Source organism: Monodon monoceros, unplaced genomic scaffold (assembly GCF_005190385.1).
Source record: "Monodon monoceros isolate NGI ecotype Baffin Bay Population unplaced genomic scaffold, NGI_Narwhal_1 Super_Scaffold_12, whole genome shotgun sequence".
Taxonomy (NCBI): Eukaryota; Metazoa; Chordata; class Mammalia; order Artiodactyla; family Monodontidae; genus Monodon; species Monodon monoceros.
Genome location: NW_021703768.1, coordinates 143,231,554 through 143,254,400, shown reverse-complemented (window position 1 = coordinate 143,254,400; position 22,847 = coordinate 143,231,554). Strand labels below are relative to the sequence as shown.

At 46.8% G+C, this 22,847-nt stretch overlaps 1 protein-coding gene across 6 annotated transcripts in view; it reads right to left on the bottom strand.

The window, feature by feature from the left end:
- Nucleotides 1-22,847, bottom strand: part of TENM2 (teneurin transmembrane protein 2) — a 1,209,082-nt gene that overhangs the window by 53,550 nt on the left and 1,132,685 nt on the right. For 4 of the 6 annotated variants that reach the window (XM_029218183.1, XM_029218182.1, XM_029218184.1 and 1 more), the window contains 6 exons: nucleotides 21,669-21,812; nucleotides 20,993-21,242; nucleotides 13,891-13,911; nucleotides 10,719-10,951; nucleotides 9,217-9,371; nucleotides 7,029-7,903 (listed from right to left, as the gene is read on the bottom strand). In XM_029218183.1, coding sequence (XP_029074016.1) covers nucleotides 7,029-7,903; nucleotides 9,217-9,371; nucleotides 10,719-10,951; nucleotides 13,891-13,911; nucleotides 20,993-21,242; nucleotides 21,669-21,812 — 1,678 coding nt within the window. The remainder of the gene's footprint in view (nucleotides 1-7,028; nucleotides 7,904-9,216; nucleotides 9,372-10,718; nucleotides 10,952-13,890; nucleotides 13,912-20,992; nucleotides 21,243-21,668; nucleotides 21,813-22,847) is intronic. The other 2 variants (XM_029218185.1, XM_029218187.1) reach the window with 1 other exon arrangement.

Here is a 22,847-nt window from a genome sequence, read left to right as displayed (position 1 = left end):
GACATCATATCACGTGGAGAAAACCCTAAAAACTTCACCCAAAAATCTGTTGGAATAAATAAATTCGGTGAAAGCTGCAGGATACACAATCAGTATATAAAATCTGAATTGCATCAAGAAAAGAATAAAATAATACCTAGGAATAAAGTTAACCAAGGGGCAAAACGCCTGCCTGTACACTGTTATAAGACACTGATGAAAGAACTCAAAGAATACACAAATAAATGAAAAGACACTCCATGCTCATGGATTGGAAGAATTAAACTGTCCATATTACTCAAAGCAATTCCCTATCAATCGAAATTCCAATGGCATTCTTCACAGAAATAGAACAAACAAACACTCCTAAAATTTGTATGGAACCACAGATATCCTATTAGCCAAAGTAATCAAGAAAGAACAAAGCTAGAGGCATCATGCTCCCTGATTTCATTTCGTGTGGCACTGGAATAAAAAACAGCCACACAGACCAATGGAACAGAATCGAGAGTCCAGGAATAACCCCACACATACATGGTCAATTAACTTATGACAAAGGAGCCTAGAATATACAATGAGGGAAAGAACAGTCTCTTCAAAAAGTGGTGTTGGGAAAACTGGCCAGCCACATGGAAAAGAACGAAACGCTATCTTATGCCACTCACAAAATACCACTCACAAAATTAACCCAAAGGGATTAAAAACTTGACTGCAAGACCTGAAACCATAAAACTCCTAGAAGTAAATACAGGCAGTAAGCTCTGTGACATTAGTGTTCTTTTTTTGTTTGTTTGTTTTTTTGCATTTGACACAAACGCAAAGGCAATAAAAGCACAAACCAACAAGTGGGATTATATCAAACTAAAAAGCTTTTGCCCAGCAAAGAAAATCATCCACAAAATAAGGCACTATACGGGCTTCCCTGGTGGCGCAGTGGTTGAGAGGCCGCCTGCCGATGCAGGGGATGCGGGTTTGTGCCCCGGTCCGGGAAGATCCCACATGCCGCAGAGCGGCTGGGCCCGTGAGCCATGGCCGCTGAGCCTGCACGTCTGGAGCCTGTGCTCTGCAGCGGGAGAGGCCACAACAGTGAGGGGCCCATGTACCGCAAAAAAAAAAAAAAAAAAATAATAAGGCACTATACTGAATGAGAGAAAGTATTTGCAAATCACCTATCTGATAAGGGAAGAATATCCAAAATATATAAAGCATTCATACAACTCAATAGCAAAAAACGCAAATAATTTGATTGTAAAATAAGCAGAGGATCTGTATAGACATTTTCCCAAAGAAGACACACAGATGGCCAACAGGTACATAAAAAGATGCTCATCGTCGCTAATTACTAGAGAAATGCAAATCAAAACTCCAATGGGGTGCCACCTCACACTGGTCAGAACGGCCATCATTAAAAAGTCTACAAGTAAGAAATGCTGGAGAGGGTGGACAAAAGGGAACCCTCCTACACTGTTGGTGGGAATGTAAATTGATACAGCCGCTATGGAAAACAGTATGGAGGTTCCTCAAAAAACTAAAAATAGAGTTACCATATCTAAAAATAGAGTTACCCTATGATCCAGCAATCCCACTCCTGGACGTATAGCCGGACAAAACTATACATGCACTCCTATGTTCAAAACAGCACTACTCACAATAGCCAAGACGTGGAAGCAACCTAAGTGTCCATCGACAGAGAAATGGATAAAGAAGATGTGCTACATATATACAGTGGAATACTAATCGGCCACAAAAAAAAGAAATGAAATAGCAACATGGATGGAACTAGAGATCATCATACTAAGTGAAGTCAGTCAGAAAGGCCACATGATATCACTTATATGTGGAATCTAAAACATGACGTAAACGGACCTATCCATGAAACAGAAACAGACTCGTAGACCTAGAGAACATACTTGTGGTTGCCAAGGGGAAGGTTGGGTGGGGGATGGATTGGGAGTTCAGGATTAGCAGATGCAAACTGTTATATATTAGAATGGATAAACAACAAGGTCCTACTGTACAGCACAGGGAACTAGATTCACTATCCTCTGATAAACCATAATGGAAAAGAATATATATATATGTATGTAAAACTGAATCACTTTGCTGTACAGCAGAAATTAACACAACGTTGTAAATCACCTAGACGTCAATAAAATAAATGTTAAAAGGTACAGATTTTCAGTTTTAAAATAAATAAGTGGGCTTCCCTGGTGGCGCAGTGGTTGAGAGTCTGCCTGCCGAAGCAGGGGACACGGGTTCGTGCCCCGGTCCGGGAAGATCCCACGTGCCACGGAGCGGCTGGGCCCGTGAGCCATGGCCGCTGAGCCTGCGCGCCCGGAGCCTGCGCTCCGCAACGGGAGAGGCCACAACAGTGAGAGGCCCGCGTACCGCAAAAAAAATAAATAAGTCATGGGGATCTAATATACAGCATGGTAACTGTAGTTAATAATACTGTATTACCTATCTGAAAGTTGCTAAGAGAGTGGAACCTGAAAGTTCTCATCACAAGTAAGACAGTTTTTGTAACTATATGGTGACAGACGTTAACTAGACCTACTGTGGTGATCATTTCGCAATATATACGAATACTGAATCATTATGTTGTACCCCTGAAACTAATATAATGTTATATGTTAATTTTACCTCAATAAATAAGAAAATTGAACAGTTCTACGTGTATTGATATAGGGTGCTTAGTGTCCCCAACTCTTGCTGCCAAGCAGGGACAATGTGAGAAGTGTATTCTGGGAGCCCCAGGCAGTGATTTAATTCCAATCTACTGTATTACCTGGACACCTACGACGTGTAGATTGCTGCGCCTCATTGTGAGATAAACAGTAGGAACTGGAGAGTCTACTTTTGGGGAAGAGCAGGTTGGGGTTGAGGCCAGACTCTCAGGGGCCAGAGGGAGAAAATAGGTCTTCTTTAACTTTCAAGGGAGATTCCACTTCCGATACCCATGGAGTGAGTATCTCCACATTCAGGTCTCTTTGCAAATAAGTCTGCACATCCTGGCAAGGAGTTATGAGTTCCAGTAATGGGACCTCACGGCAACCCAGTGGAACCAGTCCCGCCTTGACTCACGTGGGGCTGGAGGCTGCGTCTGACTCATTTCTTCAACGTCTATTCACTGACTTCCTTCTATGTGTCAGGCACCGTTCAAGGCTCTGGGGACGCGGCTAAGAACAAAATGGATGAAAATCCTTGCCATCGTGATGTGTGCAAGCTAGATGGAGACAGTCAAAATAAACTGAAGTCTAAACTATAGTGTATGTCACACACTATGGCTACTACGTATAAAAGAGAGCTAATGAGAACCTACTTTACAGCACAGGGAACTCTACTCAGTGCTCTGTGGTGACCTAAATGGGAAGGAAATCCAATAAAAGAGGGAATATATGTACACGTATAGCTGATTCACTTTGCTGTACAGCAGAAACTAGCACAACGTTGTAAAGCAACTATACTCCAATAAAAATTAATACAAATATATAGAGTATGTCAGATGGTGAAAGTGGAAAGGATTAAAATCAAGGCGGGAGAAGAGAGAGAGCACGTGCAGTGGTGGCTGTAATTTTAAGTACAGTCCTGTGACTGTCAGGAATACAGGCCACGCTCGCCCAGTCCGAGAACTTAGCAGACACGACAGAACCTCCAGAAGGCATTCCCACGTCTGCTCCATTCCTGCCGAGCTCTCCGTGAGGCACTTCCCGACACAAAGAAGAGGTGGGAGAAAGGTAATAGTTAAAGGGACCCACTCCAGGCTCCTTGAATTGCAGTGCCTGCTTATTCTAGGTAGTAACTCTTGAACCCTACTCCATGGAAAGGCAACGTCCATCCCTCCCTCCGTCCCTCTGATCCGATATTCACTCCTTCCCCAGTTGCTTGGTTGGGAGGAGTTGCTCAGGACTGGAATAGCCCTTTACAGTTTCTCTCTTCTGGAGGGCCTGTCCTTGAGGGTGACGTGTTTTCTGTTCCTCTGGGCCCCAGGTTTACTAAGGCAGGCTCTGCCCTGGCAGGGGCTGGGGGCGGGGCAGAAGTACGGGGGCATGGGGAGAGAGCGGGATAAATTCAAAGTGGAGTAGTAAGGAAAGACCAAATGTGAAAACTGCATTCTTCAATTCTGCTTCTCCAAAATGAATCTCCATCTACCTGACTCCTGTATCCACTGTGCAGTTGGTTGTTTGGAATCTGAGGGGGCGGGATGGAGACAGAGGTGTGATAAATCAACTGCTTCTCTCAATCTCATTGGCATGTACCCTTCGTTGAATTTCTATATGCCAGGTGCTTTGCTAATTTCTAAGAGTATCAATATATCATCTCAGTGAATTATCACAGTGCCCCTATACGGTTTGCATTATTATCCCCACTTGACAGATGTATGGACACTGAGGCTCAGAGAGGTTAAGTAACTTGTCCAAAGTCAGTAAGTAAGTATATGGCATTCATGTCCTTGTCTTCCTGACCCCAAGATCCGGGAGCTTTCTGGTATACTGTGCTGTCTTCTGGGGAAGGCTGTGAAAACCCGTGTTCCCTCAGAGATATACCCACCAGGCTACGTCTTCTATCAGGACCCAGTGGCCTCCATCGGGGGAAAGTTCAATTCCAAGGCTGGGGCTTCCTGGAACTTTCTGAAACCGACTGACCATCGAGTAGGGCCAGGATAATTCAATAGTGTTATTTTTCCTCACCTTTCTCTCCCGCTCCCAGAGTCAAGGAGGAATTTGTCTTTAGGGGTTGTACCTTCCCCCAACTTTTGGGACAGGTGAGTTCCCTTTTGGGATCCAAAGGAAGGCAGGAGTTCCCAATTCTACTCACAGCCCCGCTTCAGGACACTGGTGTGTAACGCCAAGAAGGCGAGACTTGGAGATCTGGATTTGAGTCGTGCTGCACCACTGACTCTCTCTGTGGCCTTAGGGGCGGGGTGACGGGGGTGGTGGTGGCTTCACGTCTCTGAGCCTCAATTTCTTTATCCATAAAATGAGGATAATCACACCTGTACTTAGAAGGTCGTTGTGACGGGTGGGCGGACGAAAGGCTTCTCTACCTATGAAGCACTATGGAGAAGGCAGGTGTTTTCACAAGCACTCACTGAAGGACAGATTGTTTTCTAAGAGCCTCGAGGCCTCTGTGTGGTTTTGTTCATCACTCTGTTAACTCCTTTCTCTAAAGTTTTCGCTAAGGCTACTGCGGTCCCCACGGGAAGTAGAGTCTGTCTCTGATTTTTTTTTTTTTTTTTTTTTGCGGTACGCGGGCCTCTCACTGTTGCGGCCTCTCCCGCTGCAGAGCACAGGCTCTGGACGCGCAGGCTCAGCGGCCATGGCTCACGGGCCCAGCCGCTCCGCGGCACGTGGGATCTTCCCGGACCGGGGCACGAACCCGTGTCCCCTGCATCGGCAGGCGGACCCTCAACCACTGCGCCACCAGGGAAGCCCTGTCTCTGATTTTTAAACGACCAACTTGCTGACCAGGTGTAAAACGTACCACAAAACGGAAAGAAATTACCATTTGTTTAGGAGGCCAAGAAAGCCAGACGCATCGAACCCCTACAACGGGGAACGTATGATCATTTACCAACTCAACAGTATGGAAAGAAAAGCAGCTCTGCATATCGAGAGAAAAAAATTATGCTTCCATGTAACTTCTGAACGAACATTAGAAAAAGAAACAAACCAAAAAAACGTTAACCTTGTTTTCATTCAGCTAGGGGCCCCTTCTGGAAAATACTCTCTCCGTTAGAGTTCCTGTCTCAGGATGCCCCTCAGTCTGGATGAACTTTGTTACTACAGCTTCTTAAGTCAGGCCTACTTCAGACTGGCCTCCTGAGGGAGACACCAGTTCTCTCTGAAATGCACTGGGTCTTCAGGTGCAACTTCCAGAAGAGAAGATGAGAATCTAGGAGGCGTTTGGGTTAAAGTGTAGCTTTAGCCTAACGTGGTGTGAGAGCTCAAGGTGGCACTTAGATGGCGCCTTCAGGGACAGAGGCACTGGCTGATACAGTGTGACAAGTCCCAGCGTCTGGAGGATATGAGGGTGCTTCAGAAGTCTGAGAAAGACAGCTTGGCCCAAAGAAGCAAGGAGAGCAAGGGCAAGCAATTCTGCAGTGCAGCCGATCTCCAGGAGGTGGCAACAGCTTCCTTTACATGCTCCCAAACCCTCTGGAATGCAAACAGGAAGTGCACATCCCTGAGAGTGAAACTGATCCACAATGAGGTCTTCTGTTCTCTCCCCTGTCCCTCTTTCCTTCTGTGACAACACCTTGCCAACTCACTAAATTCTCAGCTGGCAGCAACACCTAGACCGAAAGCAAGCAACGACTCCAAATATATAGTGGTTAGCCAGATCCTTCACCATCAAGGAGAGCCAGATACTTATAAATTCCATCCCCGTCTCAGCCAGCGAATCATGCCTTCGCAATTTCCTCCCACCAGCGTGCCACTGGTTAATACCTGCAGCAGCAGGTAGCTGGACCAAGAACTGCCCGCAGGAGCGAGAGGGAAAACAGCTTTTTGGTAAAACAAACAGCGGGACTATCAAGTATGAGATAATTGTTAGGGGAAATATGCCCAGCTCTCACATCTTTTAATATACCTAGCACTTTATCTGTATTGATCTGCTTCTGCTAAAGAGGAAATTCAGAGTTTATCTACCTGTCTGTGCAACCAAGTGTGTTGCTGGACCTATCGGCAAATTACAGGAGCCCCACCAGGATCTTGCCTTTTAGTTTCTCATTTCCGCACCCATGGCAAACATGAATAATCGGCAAAGTTAATCAACACTTGATGTCTCAGGCGCTGTGCGTGTCCAATATCCTGAAATTGGAATGGCAAGCAGGCAACAGGCATTCCCAACTCTTGTAGGGAGGGCGTTCAATACCAGACACCCAATAGTGCAAAGCATTTAGGAGTCAGGGGACAGGAATATCCTGGGGCATTAAAGTTAGGAAGACAAGACGAGTAAACGATTCTAAAAGCTACACGGACGGCCAGTCCTGATGCCGGTGAGGGTCGGGTGAGTACTGTTAGGAACTACTTTAAAAACCTACTTACTCATAGAAAGTTGTCCATCCGGTTTCATCACTCTTGGTGGCTAGGAGGCCAGTGTTCCCATCGTAGGTCATGAGGCCAAGCTCCAAGTTCTGCGTGGACACGACTTTGAGACCTCCACTGGTGCCCACTGTGAGGGTGATGATCTGGTTGTCAGGCATGAGCAGGTGGCGGGGCATGCCACTGCTGTCCCGACGGATCTTCAGGGAATTTCCATTATTGTCAATCAACTCAGTGACATCATTGTCAACACTGTACGTGAAATTGTACAAGTACTCCCCTGTCACCAGGCTCACAGTGTACTGGTGGATGCCATCGGCGTTGAAGACGTACAACTCCTGTTCTCCGGGGGATGCAGCCTCATACTGGTTGAAAGCATTCAGAACGGGCTTGTTCTTGCTGACCGCCCTGATCCGAATATTTCCAAGGTCTGCAACGTAGATGGTACCGTCGGGAGCTACAGCTAGGGATGATGGGGAATTCAAGATGGCGTCAGTCGCATAGGCATCATCTCCTGCGTAGCAGTTGCAATTGACGTCGTTTTTGCAGTCACAGTCGGAGGCTGCGCCCGCTAAGAGGCAGATCTCCCCATTGGTTGTTACCTGGCGTAGACGGTTAATCTTCTTCTCGTCTGTCTCGGTGATATAGAGGACCCCAGTGTGAGAGAGGGCAATGGCACTGGCTGACTCCAGAGCAGAGTGAATGGCTAGTTTGCTGAGCGAGTAGTCAATGCCAGGAACCTGGCAGTGCATGGGGCGTCCCGCAATGATGCTGACTTGGTGGTTCTCGGTGATGCGAAGGATGACGTTGTTCTCTAGAACATACAGGGAGTTGTCCATGGGGTTGATGGCAAGGTCTGTTGGCCATTCCAGGCGAACCTGTGGATGACACGGCACCAAATTCAAGAACAGCCTCTAACGTGCTCAGTGTTTCACTGCGCGGGGCACTTCCATTGATTTTATGCAACTGGGAGAAAAGAATAACTTTTTTTTTTTTTTTTTTTTTTTTACTAACACGCTGTACGAGACGCGCCCATCACGGAACCAACTGCTCATTGCCTATGCTGGGCGTACGTGATAGCGAAGGAGTAACTTGGAACAGACATCTCCTGCTCTATCACCTGCTGTGGCTAGAGTAGGTCATGGCTAGAGTAGGTCACCAGTTCTACCCATGATGCTCTTGACAGCCCCAGATAATTGGACCAGGGTCAGAGTCATCACATACAGTTAGGGGGTTCACAGCACAGAGGGCTAGTGTGATGCAGCCCATACTCTGCTCACCAAGCTGTGGCCCTGAGGAGGCTAGGTTCATTTAGCATCTTTATCTGATTCACGACAAGGAGCCACGCGGTGTAGAAGGTGTCCCTGACTCAAGGACAGCCAATGCACAGGCTGGCCAGAGAACTACAACCTGAGTGTTTGCCTGAAAAAGTGTACTGGACCAAACACATCCCTTCTCTGCAGAATCTGAAATGAAAACCTCAGTAACTAGTGGTCAGTTAGTTGAGGAACTTGAGCTGAAATTAATGAAGTTGACCGAGGGTGGAAAAGGCCCTTTTGGAAGAGTAAACATAGACTCCAGGTTGTTTGAAGACCCTTATATTCAAGTCCCGTGTCTGTAAGTCAACTATACTCCAATCAAAATTTAAGAAAAGAAGTATAAAGTCCCGTTTCTCCTGTGGTACATTCGAGTGAGCCTCTGTTCTCTGCCAAGAGGTGAGAACCTGGACTAAAAGACTATCACTTGGGGGAACATCGCAGAGGGATCTGCTTTAGTTACTACTGCGCAAAGTAAAGGTTAATCTAGTGAGGATGCAGTCAGTTCAGATTAACAGGGAAGTTCTCATTGACACGTAATACTGTATGGTACATTCTCAAACCTGCAATAACGATGAAGAAGAAAGGCAGTTACACAGTAACTCCTACCCTATAATCTGCCAAGGCTGGAGTGTGTCACCAGCTCCACTCTTCTGGGCAGAATTTCCCTCTCCCATTCTCTTTTTCTACTTCGCTCTCATTTCTATCTGACATGTCCCATTCCATCCTGCCGTCTAGCTCACCTGAAGCCTTCTGCAAACAAACCTGGGACCTGTATCTGTATCACCTCGTCCCCCTCCACTTCTGACCCAAATAGGCCCCAGGTGAGAGAGAGAGAGAGAGAGAGAGAGAGAGAGAGAGAGAGAGAGACCCACCTGGGCCACGTCCATGCTGGAGTCACAGCTCAGTGGCCGGACAGCAGTGAGGTCATTGGAACCCAGCAAGGTGGAGATGATTCCATTCTGGTCAACCTTGCGGATCATGGTGGCGTCGACAAAGTACATGAGCCCGTTCTTGTCAACTGCAATACCTGAGCAAGACAAACAGTGGGAGTACGTCTCTTGGCAAAGAGCAGGGCTGGCAGGATGGGGTTGGTGGATAGGGATGCCCTACCGGGGAATCCCCTTCTTGGATTAGGGACCTGACTGGAGTAGCACACTGAGAGCTGTGGCTCTCAATCTTTTAAGGTGATACCCTTTCTCAGGGGCACTGTGCTAGATCTGCCTAATTCCTGGGGCACTGGCTGTTTCACCACGCAGCCAAAGAACGAACCTTGGGCTGCAAATGAACTAAGGCTGCAAATGAAGGAACGGGGAGATCACTTTGCATCTTCTCTTTTTAGAAAAGATGTTATTTCCCAAGTTCACTGCTTAAAAAATTATTGGTAGTAAATTACTTGAATACCCTTCACGACTGACTGCAACAATGAGGTTGGGAAACAGCGACGCTTGCAGTCACAAACTCCTAAGTCAACATGTATCCTCCAGGAAGTGTTCCCAATGAAGCCTTGACTCCATCGATACTCTGGGGGTGGGGAATGCTGGTCTTAGCACTCCCTTGGTAAGAGGCAGACAGCAGCTTCTATTTCTTTTGCATTTTCACCCCAGTGCGCAAGCCCAAGGCTCCCCATCCTTATTTCATGCTGCTGTGTGCTTTCAGCATAGCTAAAAATGCTAACAAGAATTGGACCTCCAAATGACGGGTCCTTAACCGTCTTTTTTTTTCCTTTTTTTTTTTTTTTTTAACATGCCCTTAACCTTCAGTTAGTCCTTTTCAAGCAGAGATCCGTCAGGGCCAAGAACTGCACCCCCCCGACCCCGCCCCCAAATCCAGGCCCTTGGAAATGATACCCGTTCTTAATTGCTACCATTATGGGGCCTTTGCAAAATGTCAGGTACTGTGCTTTTGACTTTAGATACACTATTATCTAACAGAACAGCTGCGGAGTGGTTGGAGGCCCTCCTACCGGGCTCTCTTCTGTCTGCAGCCCACACAGCTGGCACTCTGGCTCGCGGAGCGAACATTTCCTTCTGACTCTCTGTGACTGGCAGCAGCCAGCAATCTCCAGGAGCAATCCACCCCACCTTCCATTGGTAAACTAAAGACATTTGCGGGTGATGAAGTGTACCTCAAATAAATAAATCCGGTCTCTTTAAGAAACATTCACCCACACACCAAAGCCATCTAGCAGAGTTAAATTATTCTAGGGGAAGCTAGAAACATTCACCCACACACCAAAGCCATCTAGCAGAGTTAAATTATTCTAGGGGAAGCTGTGTTTGGGACGGCCTGGGCTTAGTTCAGTTCCAACAGGGAGGGAGCCATGCGTGTGGCAAGCTCTCTTTGGGGAAGGGCTTTCTTCCTCTGCAGACTCTACCTCGAGGGCTCATCAGGGTGGCATCCACAGCCTTGCCTCCATCCCCGCAGCGGGCTTCGTCGAAGGGCAAGCATTGCTCTCCCGTCCCTGCCACGACTTCTGAATTCCCAGCCAGGTCTTTAGCTCCGCTCAGAGACTTGACTCGGTAGATTCGCCGACTGTTGGTATCGGACACGTAGAGCGAGCCGGACACGGGGTCCACCGCCAGATAGTACTTGTGTGCTGGGTTGTTGCTTTAGGAGAAGAAGCACAGAGAGGAATGAGAAGGGGCTATGCAGCTGGCCTCCTGGATCAAAGAGATGACAGAAATCCCAGCAAGACTCTACCCACCTCCGCTGTCTTTCCACTTTAGTGAACTGGAAAGAATCTAACGTAATAAGTTAGTGTTCTAACATATCATGGCTCTTAGCTGCTTCTAATTGGACTTAAGCTCCTCACGCTACCAGAGGATTCATCGCTTCCCTTCATTATAGAATACCATTGCTTCATTTAGCCGTTGCGAGAGATCTCACTCTGATACTGCTTTTGTGTTTGTGTGTGCCAGCCTCCTTTCTTTACCCCGTGGGTTTACTATGTTCGCAAGGGGGGCTGAGGAACACTTCCACGGGACAATGTCCTCTTCTTAATCTATGCTTCCTCAGTGCCTCCAAAGTACTAGATCATGAATACTGGGGCAACCTGGCGTTTTCCTAACTGTGTGATGGGCGGCTCCCCAGAGCCATCCCCAGTCCTCAGCCTCAGATCTTCTCTACTGTTCCTCGGTGTGGATATGAACAAAGTTGGTATCTTGTGTGATGACACGTGATATCTTGCCGATATCACGTCCAGAATCTGAATGGTAAAGGAAGGAGACGTAGTTTTCAAATCTTGGGTAACAGTGAGGTCACAGGCATGGCCCGGGATCTGCCAGGACCCTAAGACACACTAGGAGAGAGATACCTCAGGGTGGGGGAAATGAATTAGGAGAGCAAGAAGCCTCAGAGACCTGGATCTCTTTCTCTGCCGTGCGTCCAGCTGTCCTATGTGTTGCTGACGAGGACAGGGTAAGATCTGTAAACTTGGCTCAGGACTAAGACACAGGAAACTCTAAACTCAACTTGGACCCAGCTGGCGAACCTAGGGAAGTCTTTTGGCCACGATGGGTCCTAGATTCCTTATTGGGGTAATAAAGAAGTCAAATCAGAGCATCACTCATGACCCTTTGGGCTCAAACCCTACATTTTCATCCCTCTGCAGTGTCTGTCCCTGGCTGGAGGCTGAGACCAGAATGGGTACTCGTGCTATTTCCACATTGGTGATTAGCATCACTGCCCCAAGGATGCAAGAAACAGACACCTCTCTGTCCTAGTGTGGGAGACTAGGTTTTGGTGCCACATGCCTAAAATGAGCACAGGTCTTTTTTTTTCTCCTTTTTTCAGTTATTTTTCAACGGTAGTTTGGAATTATGGGAAGAGAGGAGCTGGGAAAGGTGAAGGGAAGGTGAGGGCGATGGTAGTGTTGGGTACATCTGTCCAGTAGACAGTAGCTGGTCAATTACTAATGAAAACACCACCACCATTTGGGTTCTTCCCTGAGTTAAGGAAGAAAAGAACAAGGAAGCCATTTTTAGGAACAGTTTGTGCGTCGAGACCGTCTTTAATTCCAGCCTCTCCTCAGGTCGCTATTAAGGCATATCAACGAGAATCAAGGTCTTTCTAAAATTCCAGCCTAGATAACAGGTCTGGGAGAGTAGGCTACCTGGGTTCCTTTCCTTCCTTCCTTCTTCTTTTTTCGCCTACTAAGTCTTGAGAGACTATCCATACATGCAAAACAAATTAGGGCAGAAAGGGAAAAAATTCATGCCATTTCCTAATTAGACGCTGTACTTTGTTACCGACCACACAGGAGCTGGTGCCATCATCCGAAGAATCAGGGCACTGCACACCTGTGCCTGTCTGTGAGCAAGATAATTAATTCTGGGCTTTCTAGGGAGCCCAGTTCAAGGAGGCTTTTCAAAATCTCCGGCAGAAGAGCAGCCAGTTGAGGGGGTGGGGTCAGTTCTTGCTGGGAACCCATTCTTCCCAGGGCCTCATAACTCATTTCAATCAACATTCTTGCAGAGGAGCTCAGGGAGATGGATGGCCATGCTTTCACACTGGGGCTATGGCAAAGGTCTGATGGAGTATGGAAGTTTGAAGCGGGTGTCCTTCCGGGGCATTGCTGCCTTTGAAAAAATTTGGCCCAATGCGGGTGTCTAAAACCAGCCAATTTGGGCGTGCCTGAGATGGAGGAGGCAGAGGACTCGTACACGAGGCTTTTGCACTGACTTTGATGATCTTGTACAGTTTTATTCTTTGTCTAATTTTGACCTAACATCACGCAGGAGCCTCTGCCAACTTCGTTTCAAGGAGGGAAGAGAAGGATTCCCTTGAGTATTAAAATACATTGCTTTGTTTTTTCCTCCTCTTCCAAATAAAAAGAAGGTCACTTTGCTTCCATTTTAGTGCAACCTGGAGTTTTCCTAACGTTGTGACAGGAAGCTCCCCAAAGCAACATGCACATATATGTGAATTGGACCAATATGGTTTAGGCGATAATCTCAGAGCATGACAAAGCCTACTTAGACAAAAAGTACTCGGTTCGCACCCTTCCTAATACTTAAAAGTGACTGAATTCCATGGCAATTTCCAATGCATCTGACTGCTGGATTCATTCTGACCAGCAGATTGGCAATTAACTTGTTTTTCTTTTTTCTTTTTTAAAGTGACTATATATCCAGGGGGAAAAAAAATCATTAAGGAGTTTGAAAATGGGTTTTTGACCCGTTTCCAGTTCATTAAAGCTTTTGTGAACCCAGTCCAGCATTTACAAAAGCTAGAAGTTTGCCTCAACAGTTTAGCCCAATTATGGACCGCACTGAGTAGTCGGGATGAGAGTTTGCTGAGGGTTCATTACCTTGCACTTGCATCTTCCGGAAATTCTAATTACTGTCAGCTTATTTGGTTCCTTTTTGACTGAATTTCATAATTGCTAAAGCTTATCATATCCACAGCACACAATTAGCACATAAAAAGTTACTATATTTGGTACATAAAAATATACAACATTACACAAGAAAGCACAAAACAAAAAGCAAACACAAGGTAGCAAACGAACCATATCGAATTATACGGGAGAGACTTCTTCATCTTACCTATGTTTAAACTCTTTATTTCTTTAGAGAAAGAAAACAGAAGGAAAAAGAACAAACAGTTAGCGGAAGAAGTGATGATAAAGCAAACATAACATTTTCGTTTCTTGTGTAATGGGCCCCCCCCAAAGGCACTCTTTTTCTTTTTTTTTCCCTTCTAGCTGACGGCTCCCAGCACAATTATCTGGGAAGCTCCTCTGATCTTGGATTCCTCCCGGCCATTGGAGAATCTAGACAAGAAAGCTTGAATTCTCTGACCAGCAATGTGGCGTCACGTGACACAGGTGGCAACAGGTGAAACAGGCTAATGAAGGGATGGCACACAGGTTACCTCTTGAGTGCCAACACCTATCGATTGGTAATGGCTGCTGGGAGGGCGGGAGTGGAAGGATCCTGAAGCCAAATTCAAGCTCAGCCGTCAAGAGTGCTGTGACGCCTTTGGAACATCCGCCTTGGGTGTGGTGGTGCCTGTACCACCTACTTGCCATTGGTGCATTACAGAGTCTGTACCACCCGAGAGAGAGAGAGAGAGAGAGCGGCCCTGCCCACAGCCAAATGCATTTGCCAAACACCCTGTTGAACCCTGAGAGTCTCAACCGTTTCCTCGCTCTGCTCCTTGCCCCCTCCCCTCTCCCCATCTCCCTCGCACGCGTGGGCCCCCAAGTATGCATTCTTTCTTACAGATAACACCCATCGGTGAAACTCACAGGCGATACCATCCTCTTGTAATTGGAGCCAAAGGCTCCAGTTAACATTCTTTTTCGGAAAACTAGTCAAAGTGTTGCTTCTGTTTTAAGAATAAAAATACACGTCAGTTTCAACAGGAGAGTGGCTGAATCTTAAGGGCGTTAAGGAGAAGAGGAGAGAGGCTAGGGCCTTAAATAGAAAAGTGCTCCCTACTCCTGAGGCTCCTAGGCCAACGTGGAAGAAACCCCTGACCCCTCTTTCCCTTCCAGCTAAGGGAGGAGGCTTCAGGGAAGGAACAAAGAGGGTTTAATGCCCTGATTCCTGCCTGGGTGCGGCTCGGGTCTCTGCCGGGGGCCATCATTAGTGCTGGGTTTGCACAGGGATTACATTTTTATATTTTATTCCAACATGTTAGTTTTTACATTAAAAAAAAGTTAATTAAATGATGCTGATAACTCTTGAGCTCTGACTGACATAGTGCAATTTAAGATTCATTCTGCGAAGCCTGGTGTGTCAGCCAGGAATTCTCGCATCTATTTTATATTGCTTAATGAAAGTGAAATGTTATCTGTCGCCAGTGGTAGTCATATTTGGCTCTTAATTATTGCAATATCAATTCCACTTTTTTTTAGTCAAGATTTTGTGAAAAGACTGGTTGGGATTTGGGTCTGCAGACCCGACCTACTTCTTTGCTAAGAACATCTGCTTTAAGTTGATTAATATAATACCTGTGTTGGGGGAAGGAGAAGGCAGGGGTGACTAAGTCACTGAGACTGCAGAGTGCAAATGATCGTGTAGATCTGAACTTTGGAGAAAGGCTGAGGTCACCGCTATTCCAGACCAAGGCCATTAGCAGAGTGGGTGTTTAGCAGGCAACAAACCCAAATACGAGCACCGGTGAGTCAGTCTGTGTATTGGGTTGGCCACAATGTTCGTTCAGTTCATGAATCCTTTGTTCGATAAAGTCCTTGGTGAAAATGAAAAAGGTCTTTTATTTTTCTTAAAACCAAACGAACTTTTGGGCCAACCCAACAGAAGAGCATAGGTGCCCTACTTACAAGGGACAGGCCTAGGCTTTGCGTCCATGGCTTCAAAGAAACCAACGCTTTGAGGAAAAAGTGCTGTCTCAGATTCGAGAATTGAGATGGATTAGCTCTTCACACTGTGGAGTCTCAATGACTCCCCTGCAAAGCCTTCAGGGTCTCCCCAGGCCTGCTCCGCTCGTCTCAGGGAGCTCTCAGCAGGCTGTCTTGTGATTTATGTGTGTGCGCTTGTCTTCCTAGCTTCATCGTGAACAGAAGCGAGTAAGTAAATCTGGACATGACTGACTCATCTCCATACGGCTGATTCTTAGTAGAGAGCCCTGGAGAGAGTAAGGGCTGGAAAAATGGGTTCTTGAGTGGAGGAAGGAATAGGCTGCTTCCCTTAGCGCTGCCAGACCCTGCCTTGGATGAGTTCCAATCCCTCACGTTCTGCTCAGAATCACAAAGCTGCAATAAGATGAGACTGTTGTCTCTTTTCATTCCAATTCTATCCCTCTGTGCCACAGAACAGGGTGGAGTTGGAGCGGCCACAGGTTGTGTATGTTTTAGGTCTAACTCAAGAGAAGTGAGTTGAGATACATATAGTTCAGTTTTAGGCGGATGTGCTTACGCAGCTCAAACATGGTCCTTCTACCATCTTTTAGATGGGTGCTGGCCATTCTGGTACTCATGGCTTTCAGGAATCCTCCTGCCCTATTGTGCCAACTCACCTAGCATCATTACAGAAAGTGGCGTGCTCAATGGAGAAGTCATATATCGTGGAAGTGTAATAGTTAATTAACAACAAATTTTAGGTTATTTGTCTGGATTTTGTGATGTTTGCACTAATTGTCAGACTTTCAAAATTTTCAATTTGCTTTGGTTTCTTTTCTTATCCTAAATAATAGTCAGTTTCATTCCAAAATTGCATAAGATTCAGGCCCCATGAAACCCGGGTACCTCCTTGGTAAAAGAGCTTTGAACACAGTGCCAAGAACTGTCCAAAATTTTATGGAAATATTGTTGTCATTGTTACTCTGGGTAGGTGCTGTGTTATAGTTTGTTTCCTGACCTCCATGTTTATACCCTGACCTCACAGAGGAAGCATTCCTCTCTGACTACAATCTCATTCTCCTCCCTAATGTTCTACGTTGGCATTAAGCAGGGTCTGTTGGAGCTGTACTCTCAGGCAAAGCTGGCCTTTGGGGAAGCTTACTTTCAATTTCTGCTGCCCTTGCCCACCTTCCTAGGCTCCCAGTTTTCTTGCCTCTCTTCCCTCTCTAGCACTCACACATTTGGGCTGGACCATTCCCTCCCCGAAACATCCTCCCTGGTGCAGTGATGCTGCTGACCTACCCCAATACCTCCGTCAGAATCTCAGCATGGGGAAGTGTTTTAGTTGGGAAAAAAGCATAGTTCATATCATAATATAATTTTATAATGGGAAGATGAAAAGAAAATTAGAATTTCAAACATGAAGGAAAGTGTGAGATTCTTATGTTTATGGAAAGGGGGCCAAGTTAAGAAAAGGCAGAGCGACACTGTCCCGTCCATCATCATTTACTGCCTCACACTGGGGTTCACGTCTTGAGATAGTCTCAAATGGGGGGAGAAAGGAAAGCTTTCCCGCTGACCGAAGTTCACCCTAAGACGTGAGTGACTGACAGATTTACTCTATTCCCCAGGGCCTGGGTTTTCCAGAACCATCTGAAGAGGGTGATAGTTATGAGAAGGGAAATGGGCTCCTAGAGGTGGGGTATCAGGCTTTCTGGGGAGGTGGGTGTTGAAAATGTCTTGAATGCCAGTGCAATTGGAGCTGCCAGGTGATAACCGGTTTACCTAGGAATAAGGCTCCTTCTACCATCAGAAGTTTTTCAAGCACGTAGAACTCTGCCCCTGCATGTTTTGGTCAGGCAAAGGAAGAAGCAAGGAAGAAGGAGAGTGAACGTTTAAATAAAATTCGGGTTCGGAGGGTCAGCTCTGGGTTGGGTAAGTGAGACAGGGACGGGCACCGACTCCCAAAACTGGATCGTTCGGCTGCCAACTCACAATGGAGAAAAGACAGAAGCACGACAGGTCTCTCCCTGCCCGCCCATGGCCCCCCACCTCCCCGCCCTTTGCTGGTTACTGTTTTGAAGAGAGGGGATTGACATCCCTTTGTTTTCCGGTATGTAGTGGGAAGAAAAGAGGAATCAAACCAGTGTTCTTGTTAAAGCTTAACTTCTAATCGCCTGGATACCTGGCTGATAAAACAAGAGCGAGTCCAAAGGCGGTTAAAAAGGGGGAAAAAAAAAAAAAATCACACAGCCGTGAAGGGAAATTGACAGTTACACTTCTCCGCAGCAGTCCTCAATGTCACCACGTGGGCCCTTAGCTTGTACCATTGATGTTGTGGCCCCTGCAACTTCAGAGACGTGGAATCAGGGACAAACTCCAACCAAACGGTGGATGCTGGTCTTCGTGCCCTTTAACCCAAGCAACATGTCTTGACCCCCTCCTGTGGGCCAGGCACCGCTCTGGGCATCAAGGGGCAAAGATGTCAAAGGTGCCGGCTCTACAGAAGTTCACACCCTGGGGCCCTACAGACTTGCAGAAATAGCTAAAAAACAAGGCAGTCAGTGGTGTCACCTTTGTGGAAAATTAGAGTTAAGTGGCCCAGGGGAGGGAGATAATTATTTCTGCTGGGGAGACTGGGCTTCATGGAAGAGCCCAGTCTTAAAGATGGAACTGATGAGGGAGACGAGGTAGAGAAGGTATTTTAAGTAGAGCGAGTCAAGGTGTGGAGGCGGGGATGGGCAGGCAAGGGCTGATGTGGCTCTGAGCGGGAAGAGAGGCGACAAAGAAGCCACGGCCAGATGTGGAGGGTGACAAATGCCAGATGAAATCATGCAGCCCTCATGGAAAAGCCCAGAGCCAGCTCCACCCCCTTCCCTGCCTGCTTTCACGGCTCTCCACTGCCCAGAGGATGCCTACGAAGAAGATGCTTTACAAGGGTAAAAAAGGAAGTAAATGTATTAGGAAAGGGACCTAGCTGGGGAGCTCTAGGAGGGTGTCTTGTCTGATTGTCATTTTGACGGCCTGAGGATTATCCAGCCTCTTCCACTTTGCGTCCTTCTTCCTCTCACTGTTCGCCTTTCAATGATTACACCCTCTTACTCTACCCCATGGCCTCCCCCTCTGTGTTTCCATGATGGTTGGCTGTTGGCTCTTCTAGAACACTCAGCTTGAGTTGCCTTTTCTTGCCCAGGTCCCCATCTCTCACCCTCGAATGGGTGCTCTTTGAGCCTGGGTTTCATCCCCTTTTGGACCCTCAGGGCCCAGCACGGGCCTGACCCACCCTAATGCTTGGTAAACACATCCTGGATCACTGATCACAGAGGCTGGAACCTTCTTGGGTGGAAGCTGGGTTTTCTTCTCTCCTTTTACCCCTCCCAGTGCCCAGCTCGGTCTCAGCTCCTCAGAACACTCAGCATCACTTTCTGGTGGTCAGAGCACTAATCTCTCCCCCAGGCGGGGCCTCAGAGACACAGAATGTAGGTGCACCCTGTGACTTCTTCTAAGTCCTTCACTTGGCAGCTGAAGCTGCCTCAGAAAACACCACCGCCCATTTGGCTGCTCAGGTCAAAATCCCAGCATCACCCTTGATTCTTCTCTCCTCTCTCTTTTTTTCCCTCATTTCTTTTTACACCCTATAAACACAATTCCTATCAGATTTACTTCGAAAATATATCCCAGTTGGAAGCTCCCCATCTCCCCTGCTACCACCCTAGTCCATCTCACCATCCCCCAAATCCTGGACAACTGCTACAGCTCCCAACTGTAGTCTTACACCCCAACAGTCCATTCTTCACCCAATAGCCAGGGTCCTCTTTAAAAAATGCAAATCAGACCATGTCAGCTCCACCCCCCTTCCTACTTCCAAATTCCAAAGTGCATTACATAATGGAAAAGAAAATGAAAAAGAATGCATATGTATGTATAACTGAATCACTTTGCTGTACAGCAGAAATGAACACAACACAGTAAATCAACTATACTTCAATAAAATCAATTTAAAAGCAGAATACGATTCACACGCGTCGACATGGTCATTCAGACCCTGAAGCGCTGGTCCCCTATCTACCTCTCTGCCCCCCTCTGAGACACTCCCAGAAGTCCATACTGGACTTCCATCAGTCCCTTAAATAAGCAGGCTGTTTGCTGATGTTAGAGCTTTTGCACAACTTTTCTCTGCCTGGGATACTCTTCCCCAGGTCTTCACGTGGCTGATCTCATCATTCAGGTCCCACCTCAAATATCACCTAGGATGAGGGGTTTCTCTGACTACTTTATCTTACGAAGCTTCTTTCTCCCTCCTTCCCACCACCACGGTTCCTATTTCTTACCCCGTTAGAGTTTCCTTATGGCATTTAGTGCTTCTTGAAAAATTTTTAATTTGTCCACATGATGTAGTTTGAAGTTCCCTGTCAGACCACAAACACAACTGAGGCTTTGCTTGTTCCTCTGTTTTTTTTCCCTTCGCCAGACAGTTCTGCACATAGTATATATTTGCCTTGTTGAATGAATTATTTCCCTTATTTATAGACTGCATTTCTCCCTCTACTTACAGATCCCTCTCTAGGTTTGAGGGCCTAGAATCAACTTTCCTGAAAAGAGAGTTTCAAAGAGCTTTTGTCCAGCACAGAGACCTGGACTTCAGACTCAGTAGCTAGCAATGGCCAGGAGGAATCTCCCAGGGGTGGACAGAAGTTACCTAGCAAGGCCTATGCAGTACTTCTAAGTCAGATCCTAGTAAATGTGCACAGATATCCAGAAAATTCATAGTGAGCCAGCACACAGAGGTGCTCAATATAAATGCCTGAATTAATAGATGAACGTTGGAGGTTCTTAAACTTTGATGTACATCAGAATCTTCTACAGAGCCTGTCAAAGAGAAGAGATGCCTCGGCCCTTCTCTAGACTTACTGAACCAGTGCCTCCGGGGGTGGGCTCCAGGAATCTGTATTTTTAAGAAGTGCCACTTTAGAAACCCGTGAAATGGACCATCAGCTTAAAGGAGTGGTCCTTTCACTATTTGGTACGTATCAGATTCACATGTGAAGGTTTTATACAATACGGCTACCCAGGTCCCACCCCCAGTACCTTGACTGAAGGCTTTCTCCTTTGCCGTAAGGCAGGTGTCGACAACTGTACTAGGTACACATGCAGTGTTTTATAGATACACAAAGCATTTCCCCTAGTCCTTATCTGATTCCAGGCCTAGGTTTTAAACCTCAGCCCGTCACACAGAATCTGTATTCTCTGAAGAACCCCACATGCGGCCACCATTTACCCAGGGAAGTTTCGTAGCAGTGGGAGCAACAGGGCAAGAGAAGGTTTTCTGTGCAGTCACTTACCGTAACTCCAAGATGCTGGTCACGTTTCGGGAGGGAAAGATGCGCCGGATGTAATTGAAGTCACCAACGAAGAGGCTCCCATCGACTCCAACAGCCAGAGCTACTGGGGCTAGCAGCTTGTTGCCTTCAGCAAGGCCGTTGCAGCTGGGACAGGAAATGCTCCGGCGGCGGCCGTTGCCCATGATGCTGGTGATGATGGCGGGCTGCTGGGTCAGGAACTGGTTCTCCCCAGTGCCCTTGTGTAGGATTCCTGGGGCAGGGGCAGTAAACGGGGGCAGTTATTGCAGCCCTCTGGGGAGGACACTTCTATAGGCTTACTGAGGATGAGGGGAAGTGACAGAGGGAAGAGAAACAGTAGGAAACGGCAACTTTGGGGAGCTCCCCAACTTCCTCATGATGCTGAGAGAGCTGTCATAGGATAGGGAAACCCCAAGGCCATGGTACGGGGTAAGATAACATTTGTAGAGATCACTGAAGAAGAACTGTGAGGTACACTAAGGTGGACGGTCTGGAAAAAAACAGCTCAACATTCCTTGACGTTTACGAGTATTTTGGTCATTTGATGAAAAAGAGCTACGGGAAGGGGAGGGGGCTACCACTTAAATGTCAAGGCCGGAGAGAAGGTTCCAGAGGCAAGACTAGGCCGTATTTGGGAAAAGGAAATGTGCTCACATACCACTTTTAACGTTGAGGATGTGATGTTTGTCCAGGGACCAGCCCCCGAGGTTGGAAGGGTCCAGCTCAAATCCCTGAAGGAGGGCTGTCCTTTTCTCCCACAGGATGAGACTGGGGCAGGTCTCATACTCAAACCCGACAGACACTGAAAGATAAAAGGGGGTGGGGCAGAGTGGGAGATGAGAGAGTTTCCTTGATTACTCCAGAGCCCTCCAGCAGGAATGAGAAACTTGTGCTCACGGTAATACAGATTCAGCTCAAAAAACTCACTCGAGGCAGGCTGATTGCTTTTCTCCTTGTGATTCCATACAATATTAAATTCAAATTTCAAGCTGAACTCAACCTTGAAACTTTACACAGTAATAGTCTGTGGGGATAGAAAGAACTTTCCAATGAACAGTTGGTTTTCAAAAATGACCCCAGCGATGGGGAGGGAAGAGATGAATCATTTAGAAACTGAATACAACGCTCCTTTAGAGATGGACAGGAGACCATTTCCCTTAGCCTGTTCACGGCCTGCATTCGCTATATTTTGTGTTATTTATTTTCACTCACTAGGAGAAAGACCTATGGAAGCTTTGTGGCTCATTTATAAGGAGATTCTGGAGGCAACAGCTTGTGTTAGCTGAGGCACTTTGTACATTCACTGAGGATTCCAGAGAGTTCCAAGTGAGGCAGGCATGGGGACACTGCCTGCCAATTATATGGCAATTCAGTGGGGAACAGAATCCAAAAACTATAAAAATCCTGCATTTGCCACATGGACAAATAGGAGAGAGGGGTGGGAGAAGAAGGATTTTACTTCCAGTTCTGTTCCAGCTCACACTTCCTCGTGGCTCCATCTCCCCCCGTGTGTAAAACAGAGCAAGTGAAGCCTCAGTTTCTCAGAGAGATGTCGTAAGAATAGAGGAGACAAAATGCCGAGATGCCATACATTTTTAATTGGAACGCCGCTTTAGAAACATGAGGCGTTGTTATTATGGCTGTTCCTTCTACATTAAATTCTTAACTATGTGTGTCACCTTTGGGGATTCTCCACAGCTTTTTTTAAATCCTGAGATACAGGAGTGTTGAAATGAAGGAGAGGTACATTTTATCTTTTAAAAAAACCCATGTATTTACCGGCTTGTCCTCTGAAAATTCCAAGAAACAATGACCAACTCAGTAGCAAAGAGAAGTG